The 19,198-nt window shown below is 40.1% G+C and overlaps 1 protein-coding gene across 20 annotated transcripts in view; it reads right to left on the bottom strand.

Annotated features, from left to right (window-relative positions):
- Window positions 1–1,791: 1,791 nt before the first annotated feature.
- The window catches only part of BBX (BBX, HMG-box containing), a 140,935-nt gene continuing 123,528 nt past the window's right edge, over window positions 1,792–19,198 (bottom strand). For all 20 annotated transcript variants that reach the window (XM_027883224.1, XM_027883225.1, XM_027883219.1 and 17 more), the window contains 3 exons: window positions 11,634–11,831; window positions 10,778–10,970; window positions 1,792–8,036 (listed from right to left, as the gene is read on the bottom strand). In XM_027883224.1, coding sequence (XP_027739025.1) covers window positions 7,949–8,036; window positions 10,778–10,970; window positions 11,634–11,831 — 479 coding nt within the window. In that variant the 3' untranslated portion in view covers window positions 1,792–7,948. The remainder of the gene's footprint in view (window positions 8,037–10,777; window positions 10,971–11,633; window positions 11,832–19,198) is intronic.

Genomic DNA, 19,198 nt, shown 5'->3' with positions numbered 1-19,198 from the left:
AAGAAGTTGACACTGAATAGATGGTAGACGTTAAATCTTACAGGTTTTATTTCAGAAAACAAAACAAACCAGAACTTTGCAGCAGATATAGGAATGCATCTCGTATTTCATTACAAAGTGCTAGTGTCCTACTGAAGAACTGACAGCTTCACAAGCTAGTATATAGCATGGGTATGGTATGCTCAGGTATACTTTGTGTCTCACTTGAAGTTGTCACATCGTAGGACAAAAAAAAAAGTCTCTCTGAAAGCAGGGTTAGCTGTACATGGAGCAACAAAAAGGACTCAACAAATGGTATCGAGGAGCGAACGTCGGAGTGTCTGGCAGAAGCGTGGTGCTTGAGTAGAAGGCTGCCCTTCCACCCTGTGTTTTTCCAAAAGTATTAGTGGAAATGTATCTTACCTGACAGCTAAGAGTCAGTGTAATGCCAAGCAGCTCCAAGAAGCAACATGAGCAAGAGCTGGGTAACAAACCAGATCTAGGTGAACTGAGAGTTAGCTGAATTCAGCAGGTCTTTCATTGGAAGAACAAAATGAAAGCAGATGAGAAGATGGGAGTTTGAGGAATGAAAACAACTGTTTTAAAGTAGCTTGGTAATAAAAAATATAGAATAGCAACTTCAAAGTCCCTGACTGGGCACATGATACTGAGAGAATACAGATTTCTTAAAATTCTTCCACTTTTTCTGCTCACTGAACCAGAGCTTTCCTCCCCCTTCCCCAAGTATGACCTTTACATGGCGTTTAATGCTGAAGCTCTTCCATTCCTGGTGTTTCTTTGCAGAGATACTGATGTATACCCAGTAAAAGGCAGTGCAAGATTGCATATGTTCTTTCCTGAGTAAATGGCACATAGTTAAAAAAAACAAGTAGCAAAAGGGAAACCTTTAGGTTTGTGGCTTAAGATTCAGAGACAGGAGTTCTGCCCCTATGTGAACAGCCAGTGTCTACTGGGTTCATGAAGACTGTTTTTGGGTCTTCTGTGATCAAGAAATCCATTGCAATCAAAGGGGTTTCAGGCATCCAAGGAGAGAAAAAGAGAAGATCCCCAACAGTCTAATTTTTAAGACCCAAGAGGGTAAAATATATGGGTAAAACAGAGTTCTGGTTTAAATAAGTTTCCAAAGTAGTGGGGGACCTTTAAGTTTAAACACTGATGTCACTTGCTACTTATTTCTGAAAGAGAATCCACTTTTGAGTAAATTCTCTTAGTGTCCAAAGACCAAAAACATAGCAAGGGCTTCTTCACGTGGGATGACTTCTCTTATACCTTTGTGGATGAGCTTCCCAGGTGTGTAAAGAAGATAAAATCCAGAAACACGAAGTGGATACCTAGAAAATTCAGGAGAAAAGGAAAACTTTTCTCCCACAGCCTAACTGCACTGAGTCCTGGTGCTCTCCGTCCCACAATCTCCAGCTTTATGCGATACAAATCCAGTGAATTCTGGGGCACTTGAATGGATCTATGGATCTTCCCAACAACGTCAACAGTACAGAAAAATGTCAGCAAGAACAAATGGGCAGAAGTTCTTTGCAAAATAAGTGACACCTTCACAGTCATTATGCAGAAGCTGAGTGGATGATCTGACAGGAAACTACAGCTTACAGTTCTGAGGATCCATATCTGGGTTTTGGCATCTTCCCTTTTCAGGTGAAAACAAGCTTGTTTAAGCATAAAAAACCCAGCAAATTCATACTGTAGCCAAAACAAATTCTGCAAATGCTGCTGCCTCAGCCATATGTTGAAGTAAACAACCATTTGATAGTAAAGCAGGTGAAGCATCGAAGAAGCTCCATTTGAATAGTATTTATTTGCAATCATTAGTTTTAAACGGGAAACTGTTTACAGGCATACGCTAGGTAACCAAAATAGAATGAACATAAAGAAATCTATTTAAAGGTCCTTATCAAATATTTCAAATATTTTATTAAATATTTTATTCAGTTGCATTATCACAGTTTAATGTACTTTAGCATGTTATACACATGACTTAACATGTGCACTTAAAAATATCAAATTAGAGGTTTTTGAAGAAAGTATGACATTCTATAAATGTGCTCATTGACTTATCTACACACAACTAAGAAGGCAGTAGCTCTGTTATATACCATTGATGGAGATGAACTATTGTAAGGCAAGTTTACACCAAACTTTGGAGAGAATAAAGCCAAATACTAGGTCAAAATTCACTGGAAATACATGTGAGAATAAAAGTTGAAGGACTGGGCTCTAAGAAGAAAAATCATGGCAAATCAGTTGTGTTAAAACTGTCAACAGATTCTGATTATTAAAAGCAAGCACTGCTGGAAAAGAAAGTTTTCATAACATCCAGGTTAGCAGGATCTGTGGTTTTTTTGAGTATGATTTTTGAAACTCACACCTTATGGTGTAAGGTGTAGGAAAGAGACCAAAATCTAGCAAGAAAGTTGGAAAACTATCATCTGAGAAACCTAAATTTGTTTTATGACCTAACACGGCAACACTTTTGTACAGAGTACATACTGCAAGTCACTGCACCCCCACACATGTATCTACACATACACGTGCAGACACATGTACATATATGCCTCTCTAGCTTTTGTCACCTTCAAAGACCCAACCACTGATTAAAGTGTAGCAGTATGTAGGGGAAAACACAGTTTCTGTTGTGGAGGTGAAAAGAGTAGACTAGACCATTACATTCGGAATCCTGGTTAGTTAAAACCTGAACAGGTGTGGTTTTTCCAGTAGAGTACAGTGCGGGTCTGCTGGTATGTACTAACAGTCAAGACCCAGAAACTACAACGGAATTCTTTGGAAGAACTCAAAAAATGTTAAGCTATTTGCAGTCATTTTAAAAATTCCATCCGAATGAAGGCCCTAGGTCACAATGACGTGCCTCCCCCAGGAACATCACGCAAGCCCAAGCTCAACTCCAAAAGCGTAGTGGTCCATGATCGGGGCTCCTGCACTGTCACAGCACCAACAATGCTGCCCCTTAAGTAAGGAGGGTTTTCAGCCTAAGCTTAGGTGTGTTGCTGAGTGGAGATCTCATCTCAAGTGTTCCTAGATTTCTGCCTTAAAAGAATTAGTGGGGGAACATCAAATATACATCCATCTCATAAGCTTCTTCAAAGCTGTCAATTCAGTAGAAAATACTGAGTATATAAATGACTATAATAGTACTTACGTGAGAGCATAAACCTCACTGTGCCTTTTTTACTGGGAAATTCAGGGGAGGAGGCAAGTAACTCTTTCACAGCCTAAATGGACTCATTCATGGCACTCAGTGTCCTGAAATGCCTCAGCATCCTGGCAGCTCTAGTTGACAGTTCCATAATATGTACAAGGTAAGTAGAATGCCACGAGTATTACAAAACATGGCAAAGACACCTAGGAGCTCTACAATCTATCAAACAAGCACGGCAAACAAACAGCATCTAATGGATAATGTAAGTTGCACAGTCACGTTTCCTTGTGAAATCAGAATTGCAAACGTAAACTCCAGAATAAGTTTCAAGAGCAGGCACTTGGCTTACTCTGTCACCTCTGGAAACATCAGAAGTCCACCAACCCATGATCACTGCATTTGCTGCTGTTACAAAATCTGATCTCACTGAACCAAGGAGAGCTAGTGGGCCCATGTCCTGCAACCCCCATATGACTATGGCAGAAGTTAAACAAAAACACTCCAGCAACACAGTTTGGCTACCACCGTATATTCAGCCTTTACGTTTTCTGCACTATATAAAAACTGCTCTTGGAAAATAAAGCACACAGCGATATACAAATGGTATCAATGGCCAAAAACATTACATGATACGAGCATGAAAGCAAATGGAAGTTAATGAAAGTAGTCTTTTAGGAGAGGTAGCCATATTAGACTCAGCATTCAAAAAAAAGGGAGTGCACTCAAAAGGGTCGACATACATTATAGTGTCTTGTAGACCCATCATGTTTCTGGTTTTCCTACATTATTTTTTTTTGCAGAATGTACACACCCAGGCAGGCACACACACACACACACATACACACACACACACACACACGTATAAATACACATCTATCTTTTTTCTAATTCCCCTTTGTTGCCATACTGAGAATAAAGGCCAGCTTTCCTTTCATGCTCTCTCAGCTGTCACAAGTCTATAACTGTTGCCTTCAGTCTGCTCAGTATCTGTACAGTAGCTAAACAGGCAGTGGAAATTAAAACTGCTTCAATTTATTATCCCATTGCAAAAGACAGCATCCAAACTATAAGGCATTCCCTTGTTCTGATGTGAGTTACAACTCTACTTGATACAAACTGCAGAATGCTCTTCTCAGCCTTGTGCTACAGAGGCAGCTTTCACCCAAATAATAAAGACCAAAGCTGAAATTTAAACACCACAAATTCACACACTTCTACCAGTCCCTTGTTCCTGTGCCCCTTTCGAACAATGCTTATCACTTAAATTTCAAAAGTCATGCAACAATGCTATAAAATAGAAACCCAAACTACCAAGAAGTCTCCTGCTCATGACTTTGGGATATTGTATTAGTATAAAAGAGCATTCAGTCATCTTAAATAAATATATTCCTTTCTGAAATCACAGCACATTCAAGGGGTAGTTACTGCCATAAGCAGAGCACTAAGTAATCTCCATAGATTATTTTAGAATCGTTTAGTCGGAAAAGACCTATAATATCATGGAGTTTTGATTGATTTGGTCTAATACGTGGAAAATAGCCTACTGTGGGGATAAGAATCTGCATCTCAAATGTTGTGCAGAACGTTTTTCCCATATTTGTATACAGTACTAGAACAATTAAGAAGACATTACAGTAATTTTCTCCCAGCTGCTTAGATCTGTAGCTTCAGCTACGAGAATGTATTTTGTTTACCTCAAAACTACATACGAAATATCGAAGATGACTAAATAAATAAAAGCCAAGGAAAACTGGGACAGTACTGCATTTTACACTTGAGACAAGATTCCCCCCTCCCATGGATAAGTCACAGAGGACAACTACAGTAAATGCTTGTCTTTTTTTTTTTTTAAAGAAAGATTTATACACAGGTTCAGATCCAGAAAATAATGTGAAATGCATAAATATTGATAGCTTTAGCTAAGTTAAAATGGGTTCAGTAAAGTATGATACAACATATTCAGAATAAACAAAGCAGAAAAGCATCATATTTTGGTTTGCTTGAGATATACATAAGGTGCAACAATTTCTTCTCTAGAGGCATTTGTGGACAAGGTTTTAACAGGTAACAGTGTTTGCTGGTATACTGAAGTACACACAATAGCAATAAGATTTTTCCAAAATGAAAGCAGCTGAAATTAATAAAAATTAAAACAAAACAAACAAGGAAAAAACCCAACCCCAATACAGTAAGATATTGGTCTGAAATTTTTGTTGTGCTAACAGACTTTGTTACCTGAAAATACTGATACTCCTTCTAGTAGATTCAGGGAAAATTCTAGCTACTCAAATCAAGACATCACTCAGAGAACCAACAAAGGCAAATGCCTAGTGAACTATAAAGCTTTGCAGGATTTCTGCTACTCTCAGTGCCTAATCGCTTAAAAATTAAGCATATCTACAAAAAGGTTTATAAGTATCTGAAAACAGTCATATCCAGTAAACTGACCCAACCCTACCCCCTCTCTAAGGGAAAGTCAAGGAAAAGCAGATCAAGTAAGATATTAATTTATATAGAAAAAAGTAATTTTCTGTTTCTTTTAAAAAAGGTACCATTAATATACAGAAATATCTCCAGGAACAATATTGAAATTTAAATCGAGGAAGGATGGGGTGCTTTGACAAAAATATATCTACTCTAAAGGTTTCTAGAGAAATAAGTTAGTACCATTGTCAACGTGAACGGCCTGCACTGTAACATATTTGGATTTCAGCTGATTATAAAGTGGTCCAAAACTCCAACAGCCACCCTGCTGTGACCCACAAGTTTTAGGTCTTTTAAGTTTTTCCTGTCTTGTTAAAATAACTTATAAAACTTTAATAAAATCTTATTTCAAATACCGCCATAGGCTGCAATGGCATTCTAGGGGCTCTTATTTACCTGAATTTTTTAAAAAAACCTTTTCACCGACTCATTGGCTTGTAAATTTTGTTGTTCTTCTGTTGTTCCCTTCTTTCCACACATGCATCCTCGATGGTGCTGTTTCAGTGACACTTCCCCAGCTACCTGCCTTTTGTCAGACCTTTAATCCTTTCTTAAAACTCATGTGGTACATTGTATATTGTTTCCTGACACTGAACCAGAGACTTTCACTTAACTACAACAATGAAAGGCTAAACCTAGCAAGCACTAATAGAGTTACGGTCCATATGGCTATTACATCAAATTAGTTACAAAATAACCCCAAAACACATTATCAATTCAGTCAAGTATAAATAAGAATGCCTGATAGAATGATGTAAACTCGCATCATTTAAAGACTTAATTCAAAGAACTTCAAACGCAATCTAATACTATCAAAAGTTCAGCCGGTATGACGAAGACTAATAGAAAATTATTGCTGGAGTCCAATTTGGTAAATTGTTGTGCTACAATGCAAAAAGTAGGGAAACATCTTGTGCTATAGAAGAAGTACCCTGTTGAATTTGTAGCTTTAGATCAATTACTAGTGATCGTTTTGCATCTATTGGTAGGAATCAATGCTTGGTTATACAATAGTGTAAGTCAAGATAGTGAAGGTAACAGGCCAAGTGATACATTTGGCCTGCTTTTGGGATGTATTTATGAGAGCAAAACACAAAAATTCAACACAAGCAAAGACAGAAACTGGCAGATGGATCTGTTTGGTAGTCTGAATTCAGTCAAACGCTATTCTTCGGTTGTAGTTTATCTGTATACAACTTGCCACTTTACCAACACGAACTGTAATTGGCCCTTTATGCAAACTCTGAAGCTGATCTGGACTGTGCATAGTAACTACGACAATGCCAGTGTCTGTAAAATGTTAACATGTATGTGTATTGATGTACACGTATACCGAAAAGTCATGGTTTTAGGTTTTTCAGAACGGTGAAATAATACTAAGGTCACTTTTGAAAAACGCATTTGCAGTACTTTTTGTTTACAGGAAAGTTTCACCAAGTCGCTCAGGTATCTATGCAAAAATAAAGGAACCCTCCAAGGCATGAAAGACAAGTCAATTATCTGCAGTATTTTCTTTTCCATACACCACTCCTTTTTCTAATGCACATCATCCTGGTTATTCAAAGCTAAAATAAAAAGAAACAAACCCAAACATAGCCTGTCAGAATTTTTCCCAGTAAACTCTACCACTCTGGTGGCAAATATAAAAGTGCAGAACATCTGGACCACATGGCTGCCCAAACACCGCTAACAATGGTACATCTGTCCAGGCTGCCTTGAGTTCTCTGGAACAGGTTTTAAATTCACTCTACAATATAAACGTAGGCATACCCTATTAATATAAACCATCTTAGAACTTAAATCTTCATGTACAAAAATGACTAAGAATATCTAATAATAACTAGTGCAGTGCGTCAGTGTTTTTGTTGTTGTTTTTTTTTTTTCTTCTTTTTTTCCATTTTCATTTAGAGTAACTAGGTATTATATGAAACTAGTTGCCGTACTCTCTGGTTGGTAAAAGAGATGCTGTGTGAGCTAACAGTAAAGGCAGCCTTTTTCACACCAACCATCTATTTACTGTTTAAAAGCCTTCAATAGAAAGCAAGCTCTGGGATCATTCCACTCCACTTCTGTTCATTAATAGACAATTAACATCACCCTCCTACATACTGGGTTCCGATTTGAGGACCTGGCCCAAGTAGCTAACGTCTGGCTTCCAGTGAATTCTGGGCCACTCAGAGCAATAAGCACTTTATTGCAGTCTCTAGTTCCATCATATGGACTGACTAGCTTCCCTTGGTAAAGACAAGGCTAGGATATTAGGTAAAGCACAATGTTTTACAATAAAGTGGAGCTTCACTGGTCAGCGCAGGAAATAAGCACTGGAGCCTGAGACATTTCATTTGGCTGTCCATCATGTGGGAGAGGTGTGGCCCTCTGACTTCTGCAAAAGAAGAAAAGAAAAGCCACCCATCAGTATCAGGAGCATGGGACGTGCTTTTATCAGACCAGAAGGGATGGAAAGCAGCACGCTGTATGGTTTAACACCCGACACTACGGCACCGTAACTCCTCGCTTGCTGCAGGTGCTCACATACTGAGGTTACATGCTCTTTTTAGAGGTATTCCCGCAACAGTAACACAGTACCCTGAGGACAACCTACATCACAATGCAAAGGCAGGAGAAAACAAGACATGATGGTATTTGACAACACAAATCAAAATGCACAGCTGAAGAGGAAGTTAAGAGCGCTCAAGTGCTGCGACTCATTTTGTAAGGGAGTGGCTTCAGCCCTCAGAAGCACAGCATACAGCTCATGCGTGGCAAAAGAAGGTAAAGGCACAGAGGTGCGTATCATGTTAATGAGAGTCAACAGCCAGGTTTTAAGCAATATGGAAATATACCCATGAGCAGAACCGCACATTGGGATTACCCCAAGTTATGTGACTGATCAATACATCAGCCTAATACAACATCCATTTCATTATTACAGCAGTGTTATTTTAAAAATGATCCCCTGGCGCAGGCTATCATAAAAATAAACTGTGCCAGAATTAGATGCTGGAAATCAACATCAGTCTTTGCAGCAAGTGGACTTGAAGAACTCCTTTGCAGTTTGCCTTTTAAAATACACACACAAAGCATGCCACCATCTGTCATCTACTCTCACAAGTGAGGTTCTTTTTTTATTTTTCTGGGGTCCACTTCTTACTTACACCATGGCCACTTTACCTCACTCTGGCATAGCTAAGACCCAGCAGAAACAGAGGTACCAACGTGCTTTGCACAACTGGAATGCAATGCAGTGGCCTTGGCACAAAATGCAGCTCAGGCTCACAGTGCTTAACCAGGGCGTGCACAAGGTATATAAAGCTAAACAGAAGATTTGAAATGAAAACCACGCTGCTAAGGGGCTTCCATGTCCCAAGGCTCTGTGAAACTATTTAATAATTAAATTCAGACACTGAAGAAACGCATCAAGCAAACCTCTAATTCCATTCTTTGTGTTTCTGGCTACTTGCAAATAAAGCGAATTGCAAACAATTAAAACAGTCAACAGAGTAAAAAACAGGGAAGCAGCTAGCTCGTAAGACTTAAATTTCTGTTTTGACTTCCATTTGCCAAGTATGTGAGGGACACAACTAACTTTGTTCTGGGAGAGAGTCCTCCCCTGTTGCCATCTACCCCCAGGGTGATTACAAGCTGGCATTTCAACAGCTGCTGGACAGTTGCCAGTTTGGTGTTTTCAGGCCTTATAGAAGGTGCTGCATTATCTTAGCTTCATGATGACATAACAAAAGATGGGATTAAAAAAGAAACACTGAAACAGAAGGCTCTGCAAAACATTTGGTCTCTTCAAGAGGGACAAGAGAAGGACAAGAACTCTTAGTGGAATAAAGAGGAGAAAACCACAGCAAAGTAAATCCTGCTGCTTTAGTGCAATTCTGGTCGGCATTAATGGCATCAAAAATGGCATCACCAAAAGGGTGATTGAGAGCAAAGCAAAGCACAGCAGTTCTGCAAGTTTCACTCTGTGGCTTCTGACTCCAAAAAAAAAATGACAGAAACAAGTTCAGACTTTTCTCGTGGTAACAGACGCTTTTTTGCAACTCTGTGAGAAAAGGCCAGGCTGACTGCAGCGTGAAAACCTCCTCACCCAAAACAATGCTGCTTAAGCAAGTCAATGGCTTCTGTAGAGAGCAGCTAGCAGACAGGGTGCAATTCTGTTTCTTGTAGGGTCCCTAAGCTCTTAAAAAGCCTTTCAGTGTTTCATGTCCAGCCTGAACACACAGGATTGGGTTTACCAATGGAGGCCATGAGAACAACAGTAAATTGAGACTGTGAATGGTTTTGTCAACTGCTGCCTTGTGGAGCTTCTTAAGCAGCCAGCAGTCTCTCAAATGCCATCTGCAGAGGCTGTGATGGTTTCAGACTGGCCCAGCACTTCCTCACTGACTCTCCACTGCAGGAGATGATGGGGTTTCATCTTCAGTAAGCTGCACCATCGAAGAACAACACTGAATTATCAAGAGCCAAGGAGGACTTGCTGTCACTGGTTTCCTCTCATCACAGGTCTGACCATGCTGAACTGATTCAACAGCTCAAGTAACCTGTACATTCTTCACCTTATCTGTGTGGACAGTCTACTCAGTAACTGAGAGGACCAACCCAAACTACCGTGGCTTTTGATCACCCAGAATTGTTCTGACCCATGCTGTTCTGCAGATGTTTTGCCTTCTACACAGCAGAACACAAGAGTAAAAGAACCAAGTTGGTTTCCTTCAGCCATGTTCAGCATAAAAACTTCATCTTAAATTGCAGGAAATTTCCTCCACAGTGTTAGGCCACTGAAAAACACGAATAAGCATGCAATAGCTATTTAAGTCTGCTACTATCTGACAAATACCATCTGATAATTCTCTATCATTAGGATCTCAAACAACATAGGAACCTGTTTTTATACAAAAACGCATAGGTAGGCTTACCAGGAAGGATAAATAAGACTACACTGCCATTTAGGTGAAGACTTAACACTACTAAGCAAGTGGTGTAAAACAGACATTCACAGAAAGGTGTGGAAGAGAAAACGCAGGCCAAAATAAACAGTCTGCTATTCACATGCTTTCTGAGCAGTGTCAGTCACACACTGCTGACTTAGACAACAAGGGGAAAAGGAAACCATACCTGTGTACATTTTCCATGGCTGCTACTTCTGCCAGAGCAGCTAAGCTAAAAAATGCAGACACCGCTGGCATATCCGATGTAATACTATGATTCTCTTCTGTCTCTGCATTTCTGGAGCATTCACTGTTGCAACCTGTTTCTGCACTTGATGTTTTTTGAAGAGTACTTTGTGGCAGCTCTTTTGGCTTCTCCTCTGCAAAGAAAGTAAGTTAAGTTTGCAGATATTGAATTCACAGCAGCCTACTGATATACTGATTAGTCTGGTGTTAACAGAATCTTTACCTTTAGGACTTTGATTCTGCAAGTGTAATCTGATTCATGCTGCAACCTCTTCTGACCCAAGCTATTGGCAGAAGCACAGTACTAAGGTTTATGAAGCAGTTTACTGATTTTACATTCAATTGAATTTGATCTTTTAGGTCAGATAAGAGAGCTTTTGTGTATGCAGTAGTCCTGAAAGATCACCTTAACTGCAGAGAACTCTGACAAGGACTCTGGTATTGACTGCTGGAGTACAGAATTCACTTTTACAACCTATAACTAGGTGCAGTGTAATTTCTTTGCTGAACTGGAAACAAGTTATGAAAGGTAACCATTTTCCATTTCTCTCTACATCAGTTCTCAGAGTGAAATATCCAAAGAGAGAAGACAGATCTGCTCATTCAAACAAAAGAAGTTGGCCATTATGGACTCACTGATTTCCCAGCTGATCGATACCTGTATTTTAAAGAATGACCTTTCTAAGCAGGTATGAAAACAAGGTAACTGAAAAACACTTTCCCTGATAGGTTGCACGTACCCTTAAACCTTCTCCAACCATTCAGTTTTAATAAAATTTAAACCCCAGTTTCCTTACCCAGTGTCCCTCCTGCTGGTGACACTCGACCATCTGCTGTTCGGACAAGATGTGTGATCTTAGTTTTCCTCGCTTTCCTTTTCTGGCTGCCAACTAAAGGCTCATGCATCATTGCTGGCTCTGGAGTGTTTAGGGCAGATATAGAAATTTTATTCTTCCAGGCAGACTCACTGGAATTTCTGTCTTCTAATAGTATGGCTGGAAAAGGACAAAAATGTAATTTTACATACAGAATAATTCAGCTACCAGCTATGCTCATTTACCATTTTGCATCATCTTTCTTCATAAAACCTTTCTTCACAGGCACTCAGAGCTTAACATGGCAAGATGTGATCTGAATGCCAGAGGTGTTTGCAGGGGAGCAGTAGCATCTGTTCCTAAAGATATCCTGGAAAGCAAAAACCTGTGAGACAGGCAGTAGCACTTCAATGGGAGAAGGGTATCAGTCTGTATAAAACACTCCGCAACAGAAGATGCCAGCAAGTAGCTTAGAGACAAAATGTATTTAAGGAACAGCAAGAACCCTCATGTAAGCTTATCTTAGCTCACAGATGGACTCACAAGCAGAATCCAGGAATTCCTGACTAACCCCCAGTCTTACCTCTCTAGTCACCCTCCGTCAGCTCCTCTAAGCAAAGGTAAATACTGCCTTTTACAAAACAACAAACCTTAAAAACACCCCAGAAAGGCAGCAAATAGAAAAGCAAAGCTAGATCACAGCTGAAGACAAGAATGCTAAAAAAAGGAAGTTAGCATGGGATAAAATACTGTGAAAGAAATACTGCCAACATAAAGTGAAAGAGTGATAAGGGTACACTTCAAATCTTTCTCAGCAGTTCTAGTGTTGGCATTTCAAAGTAGCCTTTTGCCCTGAACTGGAAAACCATTCCAAATTTTCATTTGACTAAAGTTACTTTGATTTTGCTCACAACGAAATTGGTCAGACAGCAATCACAAAACATATTTATTTAAGCTTCCAAAGCCTGAGATCAGCGTGTAGTAGTCAACTGTTCTCCATTTACACTGATTTAATAAGCCATACTACTTATCCCATGGGGTATCAGTAGAGCTGTGACATTATTTTTCCTCCTGTGATAAAAGCATTATGAAGCCTACCCCATGTGCAGTCAGTGCCAGCTAGGGTTAGAAAGAAGCTACAGGTAGCAAATGAAATGCCCAATTAATTTTTTACAGATGCCTGGCTAGCCCGTTTTGAAACTGGGAACACTCCTGGCATCTGCACCACATCCTTGAGACATTTTTTTTCCCCAGTGTACTGCCATCCTGAATGATTAAGCACTTTTTTCATAATGCCTGCCTGCACCTTCTCCCCCCAGCAGCATCTTCCACTTGTTATTTTCTTTACTAGCTGTCAGGCTATAGCCCATCTCTTTGCAACAGTCCTTTATATATTATTCACAGCTGTTACTGTGTCTCCAGTTAGCTTTCTTTTGCCCCGAGTTTCTTTTAATCTTTCTTCCCATTTTAAAGACACGTGTTCACTTTTTGGGTGGTTGGACCAGCAAAAATTACACACACAAAACTGAGGCTGGAGGGCAAACAACTGCCCTTTCAGAAGGGCTAAGCACTGAACAAAACCAATTTCCTGCACTGAGACTGGCTGTGTCACACAGGAGCACCCAACCCCACAAACAGTGCACAACAGCCAGGCAGTCTGCGTGGCCTTTGCCCTCTTTCGTTTTAGTGTGTATTTCTGTTTATTGTTTGTTCTGTAGATTTAATGAGCTTCCGATTCAAAGATACAGCTCATAAAACCTTTATCTTTTGTGAGCTTCTTTAAGTGTTCACTGTGTGAGGATGTGGACTAGATGAAGAGAATAGCTGCAGCACATTTTGTCTTGTTAGAGATTGCCCTTTGCTCTTTTGTTTTAATAGGAAAGGACCCTTTAATGTTTTATGGCATAAGAATACCATCAGGTCAAGTACATATGTGTAAAAACAGTTGGAAACATTCCAAACCTTAATTTGTTTATGACCTTAATTCACCTTCCTAAGTTCTCTAGTAAAACATTTTTGAACCTGTGCACGCTCTTTATCTTGGAAAAAAGCACACAGCTTCAAGTAGCACTTCTCAGCTATAGCTGTTAACCTTTTACAGCATAGCAGAGCTATGCTGTAAAACTTACTTTTTGTAAAGAGAGCAAGAGAAAGCACAGAAAAAGATCTGCAGCCCAATTAAGCAGAAACACCAATGACTGCAAACATGACTTTCAAGTAACTCAACTGGACTAATAAGAGAGATGTTCAGATAAGCTTCCTACATTGAGACCAAAATCTTAATTGGAATATATAATTAAATAGGCAGCTTTCTCTCTAGATTTCTTATTTGGGAATTCAAAATCGTTGAATATGTATTAATGTAATGGTCTGGTTGTAGTCCAAGACTATTTGTTAATTCTGATTTGCTCTAATTAGTACTTTGACAGTGCTGTCTAATTCTAGCTTGAATGAGTTTTAATGGTTTTAATCTTAGTACTACAACTCACTTTGGTTTTTTTTACATTTAATAAAAAAATTAAGATTATTTCAAACAATAAACAACAAATGATAAAAACCAACAAGATTTGCTAAGTGTTTAATTAGATGTGTTGTACGCCAGGTCACTAGAAATTAACTTTACTGATCACTTTTACATTTTTCCTTTTCATATTGTCTGTGTCATAAAAATGACATGAAGATGTAGGCCTTCTGCCATGCTTACACCACAGTGGCAAGAACAACTCTTGAGAGTCTTCTGAGTACTTCTCTGGATCTACAGGTCTACACCAGATGGTTTCCTGAGCTAGATTTGTTAAAAGTTTGCCTGGACAACTTACTCTTTTCTGCAGGCATGTAGAGTACATGTAGCTTTATTTCCCCCCACCACTGCGAACCAGAAAAATGACGTCAAGTGAACTGACCTGGCCCACCACAGCAGAGGACAAGCTTTTCAGACCAAACCTCAGCAAAGCATAGACAGATTTAAAAGAATTTCTTTAGTGATGCCTATCTGAGAGAGAGCTCCAGAAGTTTACAATTTCTAGTGTAGAACGAAGGCTCTGTGGGTCTAAGCACACTGGTATCAAGAAGGAAAGATGGGCTGTAATGCTTCAATGGTCTTTATGAAGTTAAAAAGGAAAAAAATCTAGCAAGGCTGAGCATAGCTTCAACTCACCAGTGCCTAGGGAACCACTTCACCAAGCAAGTGATGCCCAGCACACTCTGACCTATGTGCTGGCAGAAATTCCAGCTCTTGGACAAAAGGACACTGCTACAATACTGCTTGTGGGATGAGGCAGCACATGGAGCTGCAGCAAGGGTTGGGGACTAACAAGCAGAGGCAAAGCAGCAGATGGTCAAACCAGGTGTACAAGACAGCTCTCTGGGTGGGAAGCTCTGCTGTGTGAGCCTATGCTGACCCAGCCCTCCTCCAGCTGCAATGGATGCCTAAGGCACAGAGCTGCTGGCTGCCTCTGGGCTGCACACCCCACACAACAGGGCCCTGACGCGTGCTGGAAAGCTGCTGGAGGATCAGAACCAAGCACAGGGGCTGCTTCACACATCAATGAGTGCCAAGACTGGTGTATATGTTCATCTTCTCCCCTTCTGGTGCCAAGGCCAGTATTGCAGCTGGTTGTTACAGAAACCATGCAAGAGCCCTCAAGCACAGCTCACTAAGAGTATATACAAAGAGGCAATCGATGTTCTTAACTACTGTTTCCCATCAGAAAATCTTGACAGAGTGGCAGAAAAATTAAAACTCTCAGCTGTGTGGTGTATAACTTTCCTGAACAGGCATGAGCCCAGCTGTGCTTCTGTCAGCCTTCCTAAGGAAGGGATGTATCTCTCAACATGCTGCATGACTGTGTACTCCCTGCTTGGAAGAGCAGGGGGTGCAGCATGTGCACTGGTGTTTTACTGGGCTTTATCTAGCTCTGTAAACACCTGCAAGCTCGTAATACGGTGACTTGCACTGGTGCTGCTGTGTACAATGTGGTCAGATGGAGTAAAAATTCACTCAGATTTTCATACCTGAGACACAGACAACATGATCCACAATCACACCAAAATATGCCTTTACTGCACTTCCTTTTCTTCGTTCATAACACAGATGCACACATACTTTTCAAGATGACAAAACACGAAGCCAGCATGACCTCTGCTGGCCTTCCAAGTGTCTCTTCTTCATCTACATGAATATTCAAACTCCTTCTTCCAGCAAATTTAACTTCATACAAAACCAAAATCATATATCACACAGATTTGTGATTCACCACAAGTACAGACTAACTACAAAAAGGAGTTAAAATTTTCATTTAGTATTTGCCTCACTAAATCCTTGAAAAAATACCTGAATTGAAATGAAGATTCCAGGATTCCCAGTTTGAGTGTTGCAGAATATGGGACAGTGTAGTTCAGCATTTTAGGGCCCTGCTGCCTAGGAACTCATGGGGGTGAAGTTACATGGGCAGCACATGATGGCGAGGCTGTTCAGGGCCTGGCAAGGCCATGCCCACACTGTAGTTTGATCAACGCTTCCCTTTCAGTGTCACTATATGGCACTATATGGCAAAACCATAGATTTTTTTCCCCTTTGTAACTCAGGGGAAATTGCATTTCCTCATATATATATATATATATATATATATATATATATATATATATATATATATATGCACTGCCTTTCCTCTAATGATTTACATATGGGCTGTGTAAGGCTCCTAAGTTTCTCATGCCTTTGCTTTAGTCTTGGGAGACACATTGCAAAGGCACAGACACATCTTTAATGTTTAGACAACTATGACATTATTCACATGCTTAACTTCCAAGGACACGCCTCTGTGTTGGGCTGGAACAAGGCCAGGGTACTCAACACTTGCCAGGCTTGAATCTTTGATCACAGTGCACACTTCATTTTGTATCAAAACAAGCTGATTTCTTTTAAACAAATGCAGGGTCTGACATTTTGTTTAGCCACATCTTTATCTGCAGGTTTTAAGGTATTTATATTTTTTACTCTTTGCTGTATTAAACACTTTCTGTTTCCTTTTCCATAGGAGAATTTAAACAGTCATTTTTCTTAATAATTTGTCTACAGGTCTACTAATAATTCAGGAACAAAATCTGAATGGCACCCAATAAAAGCTATGTTAATGTATGATGCCTTCTTTACACCAGCAATGAAGCAAGACAGCTAATTCTCAAAAGCAACTCCCACAACACGTTTGTTGAACAAATACAACAAAACAGAGCAAGTAATTTCAAAATATTTGCACCACTGAATGCAGCAGAGTTGGCAGAGCCTATGTGGGAAAACAGTGCATGTGCATCACTGGTGACAGAAAACATGGAATCAGGAAAGGAGAGGAAATTACATGGCTGAGTCTTAGGGAAATATATTAAGTATAAAGGTACCTGGGGGAACTAGAGATAGGAACAGCGATTTTATTATCTTAGAGACAAACATGGATAGGGAAAAAGTAAACAAAATTAACGGAGCTAAGTAAGCAGAACCAGAGAGGTTCTTCTACACAAGAACAATGTGGGAGAGAACTCCCCCTGTGGAACAGCTAAGGAACAGCCTGGGCATGATTTGGATAGTGTGGGCAACATGATTACAAAAGGAAAAAAAAGGAAAACAGGGCCCAGGGAACAGACCCCAAGCTAAGTTATAATCCTGTATATAGTGCACACTTGAAAATGTCCCTCAGAGTTCTGAATATGTAGGTATGCAGGATCACAATACTGTAACAAGAGAAAGACTTCGGAGAGCTACCTGCAGGATAGTGAGCAAAGCAAGTCCAGAACATAACTTAAAAGACCGTGGAAGAAATCTTCCATTAGAGGCAAACAAAAAGCTGGTTAAGATTTCTATGGAGGCAGGGTTGGAGGTCAATATTTTCGAGATCTGGTGCAAAAACAAGCACTTACATCCTGACCAAGTTCTTACACCCTGACCAGGTACAGTCTGCAAAGTTCTACACAGCAGGAAATCACAGAGATAGGAGACAGGGATGTGGATAACTACTCTGGCAAAGGGATAAATAATATTGTCACTGATATAGAAGGGATGCAGATAAGAGCAACCAAGGGGCTAAAGAGCCATGAGCTGTGGAAGATAAGGAGTTCAGGGCCAACTGCAGAAATGCCCCTCCTTTGTCAGCTCTGCTGCATGGTGTCTGGAACAGGGAAACTCATTAAAGAGAGATGCCCAGTAAAAACAAAACAGCATCATACTGGAATAAGGTAATATGATCAACTGGAGCCAGGAGGTAATGGAATTATGTCCGGGAAATAAGTGACAATCAAAGACTAGAGATCTGAGGTGTCTCTGTCTAGAAACATTTCTTCGAGACTGAATGGAGAAAGAAGGCAGCCCAAAACCTCAACTAAGTAAAGCACCAGTACCTGTGTCCGGAACATTAAGCTTCTTTCTGTGCTTAAGTTTTCTGACAATTTTGTGGAATAAATCCTTTTTCTGAGACTGGAATGAACCTACAGACAACATTAATACATACATTTAATTAGTAGCTTCAGAAGGAGTACAACAGTTGTAGTATGTACTATACAACCTCCCCTTCCACTAATACAAGTTGCCATTTCATGGGGAAGGACAAACTCTGATCTTCTGCCAGAAGGGACCCTGGAGGCTAATAGTAAACAGGTCAACATGTCATACTGGGACCTGAGAATATAACTTCTGACTCCATGAGAAGCTTCATCCATACTTCCCAACTGAACAGTTTAGGCACAGTCACCGTGCAGGAATTGACAGGATGGCTGGCTGCACTACACTTGTTTCATGGGGACAGCAAGTCATGGAGACTTTAAACAAATGCCACTTGTGAACATTCAATCCAGAGAAAATCCATGACTGAAAAAACTGACCTGAAATTCTTGTTGTTAGGCAATGGACCCTGATTTCCTACAGAAAGTTGAAAACAACTTTTAGTGTTACTTTACTTCTTATTGTTATACAGCCATCTGCAAGTGTAAAGTAAATCCTTTTCTCCTGCTCATCCCTCTCTATTGGAAATATTCTACACGGCTCTTCCTCTCCCTAGCACTTCAGCAATTGCCACAGGATTTAATCCCTGGCTTGCCCATTATGCTCATTGAGGGTGGTAGGGATTTCCCCCTGGGAATACTTGCGACAGCCAAGAGCAGCTGCCTGGGGCAGCAGCAGGCAGGAGAATGAACTGTAAATGCAGTCCCTCCACATTTCTGGGCATATGCCTTTTCCACTCTCACAAAGTTCCCCATTTTAAAGGATCTAATCAAATAGAGAACACTTCAACAAGATCCTGGGAAAATCAGGACAAATAGGCTGTGCATTTCTGCATCTCTCAGGAGGAAGGCACTGTATTTTTAGGTCACGATCTCTGGAACATCATGGCATGCGATCCCCAGGCATCCGAATGCTTTGAACCGAGCCAGAAAAGCCCCAGAGCAAAGACCGAGAGGAATGCCACAAAGCAGCATCCATTTTAAGCTGATGCTTTATTTCTAGCCCCAGAGGCCACAGACAAAAAAAAAAAAAAAAAAAAAAAAAAAAAAAAAAAAAA

This window comes from Empidonax traillii, unplaced genomic scaffold (assembly GCF_003031625.1).
Source record: "Empidonax traillii isolate 1590-97213 ecotype Southwest subspecies unplaced genomic scaffold, ASM303162v1 scaffold121:size1714817, whole genome shotgun sequence".
In the NCBI taxonomy this organism is placed as follows: domain Eukaryota; kingdom Metazoa; phylum Chordata; class Aves; order Passeriformes; family Tyrannidae; genus Empidonax; species Empidonax traillii.
The sequence above is the reverse complement of the archived record's forward strand: the minus strand, read 5'-3'. Positions and strand labels throughout refer to the sequence as shown.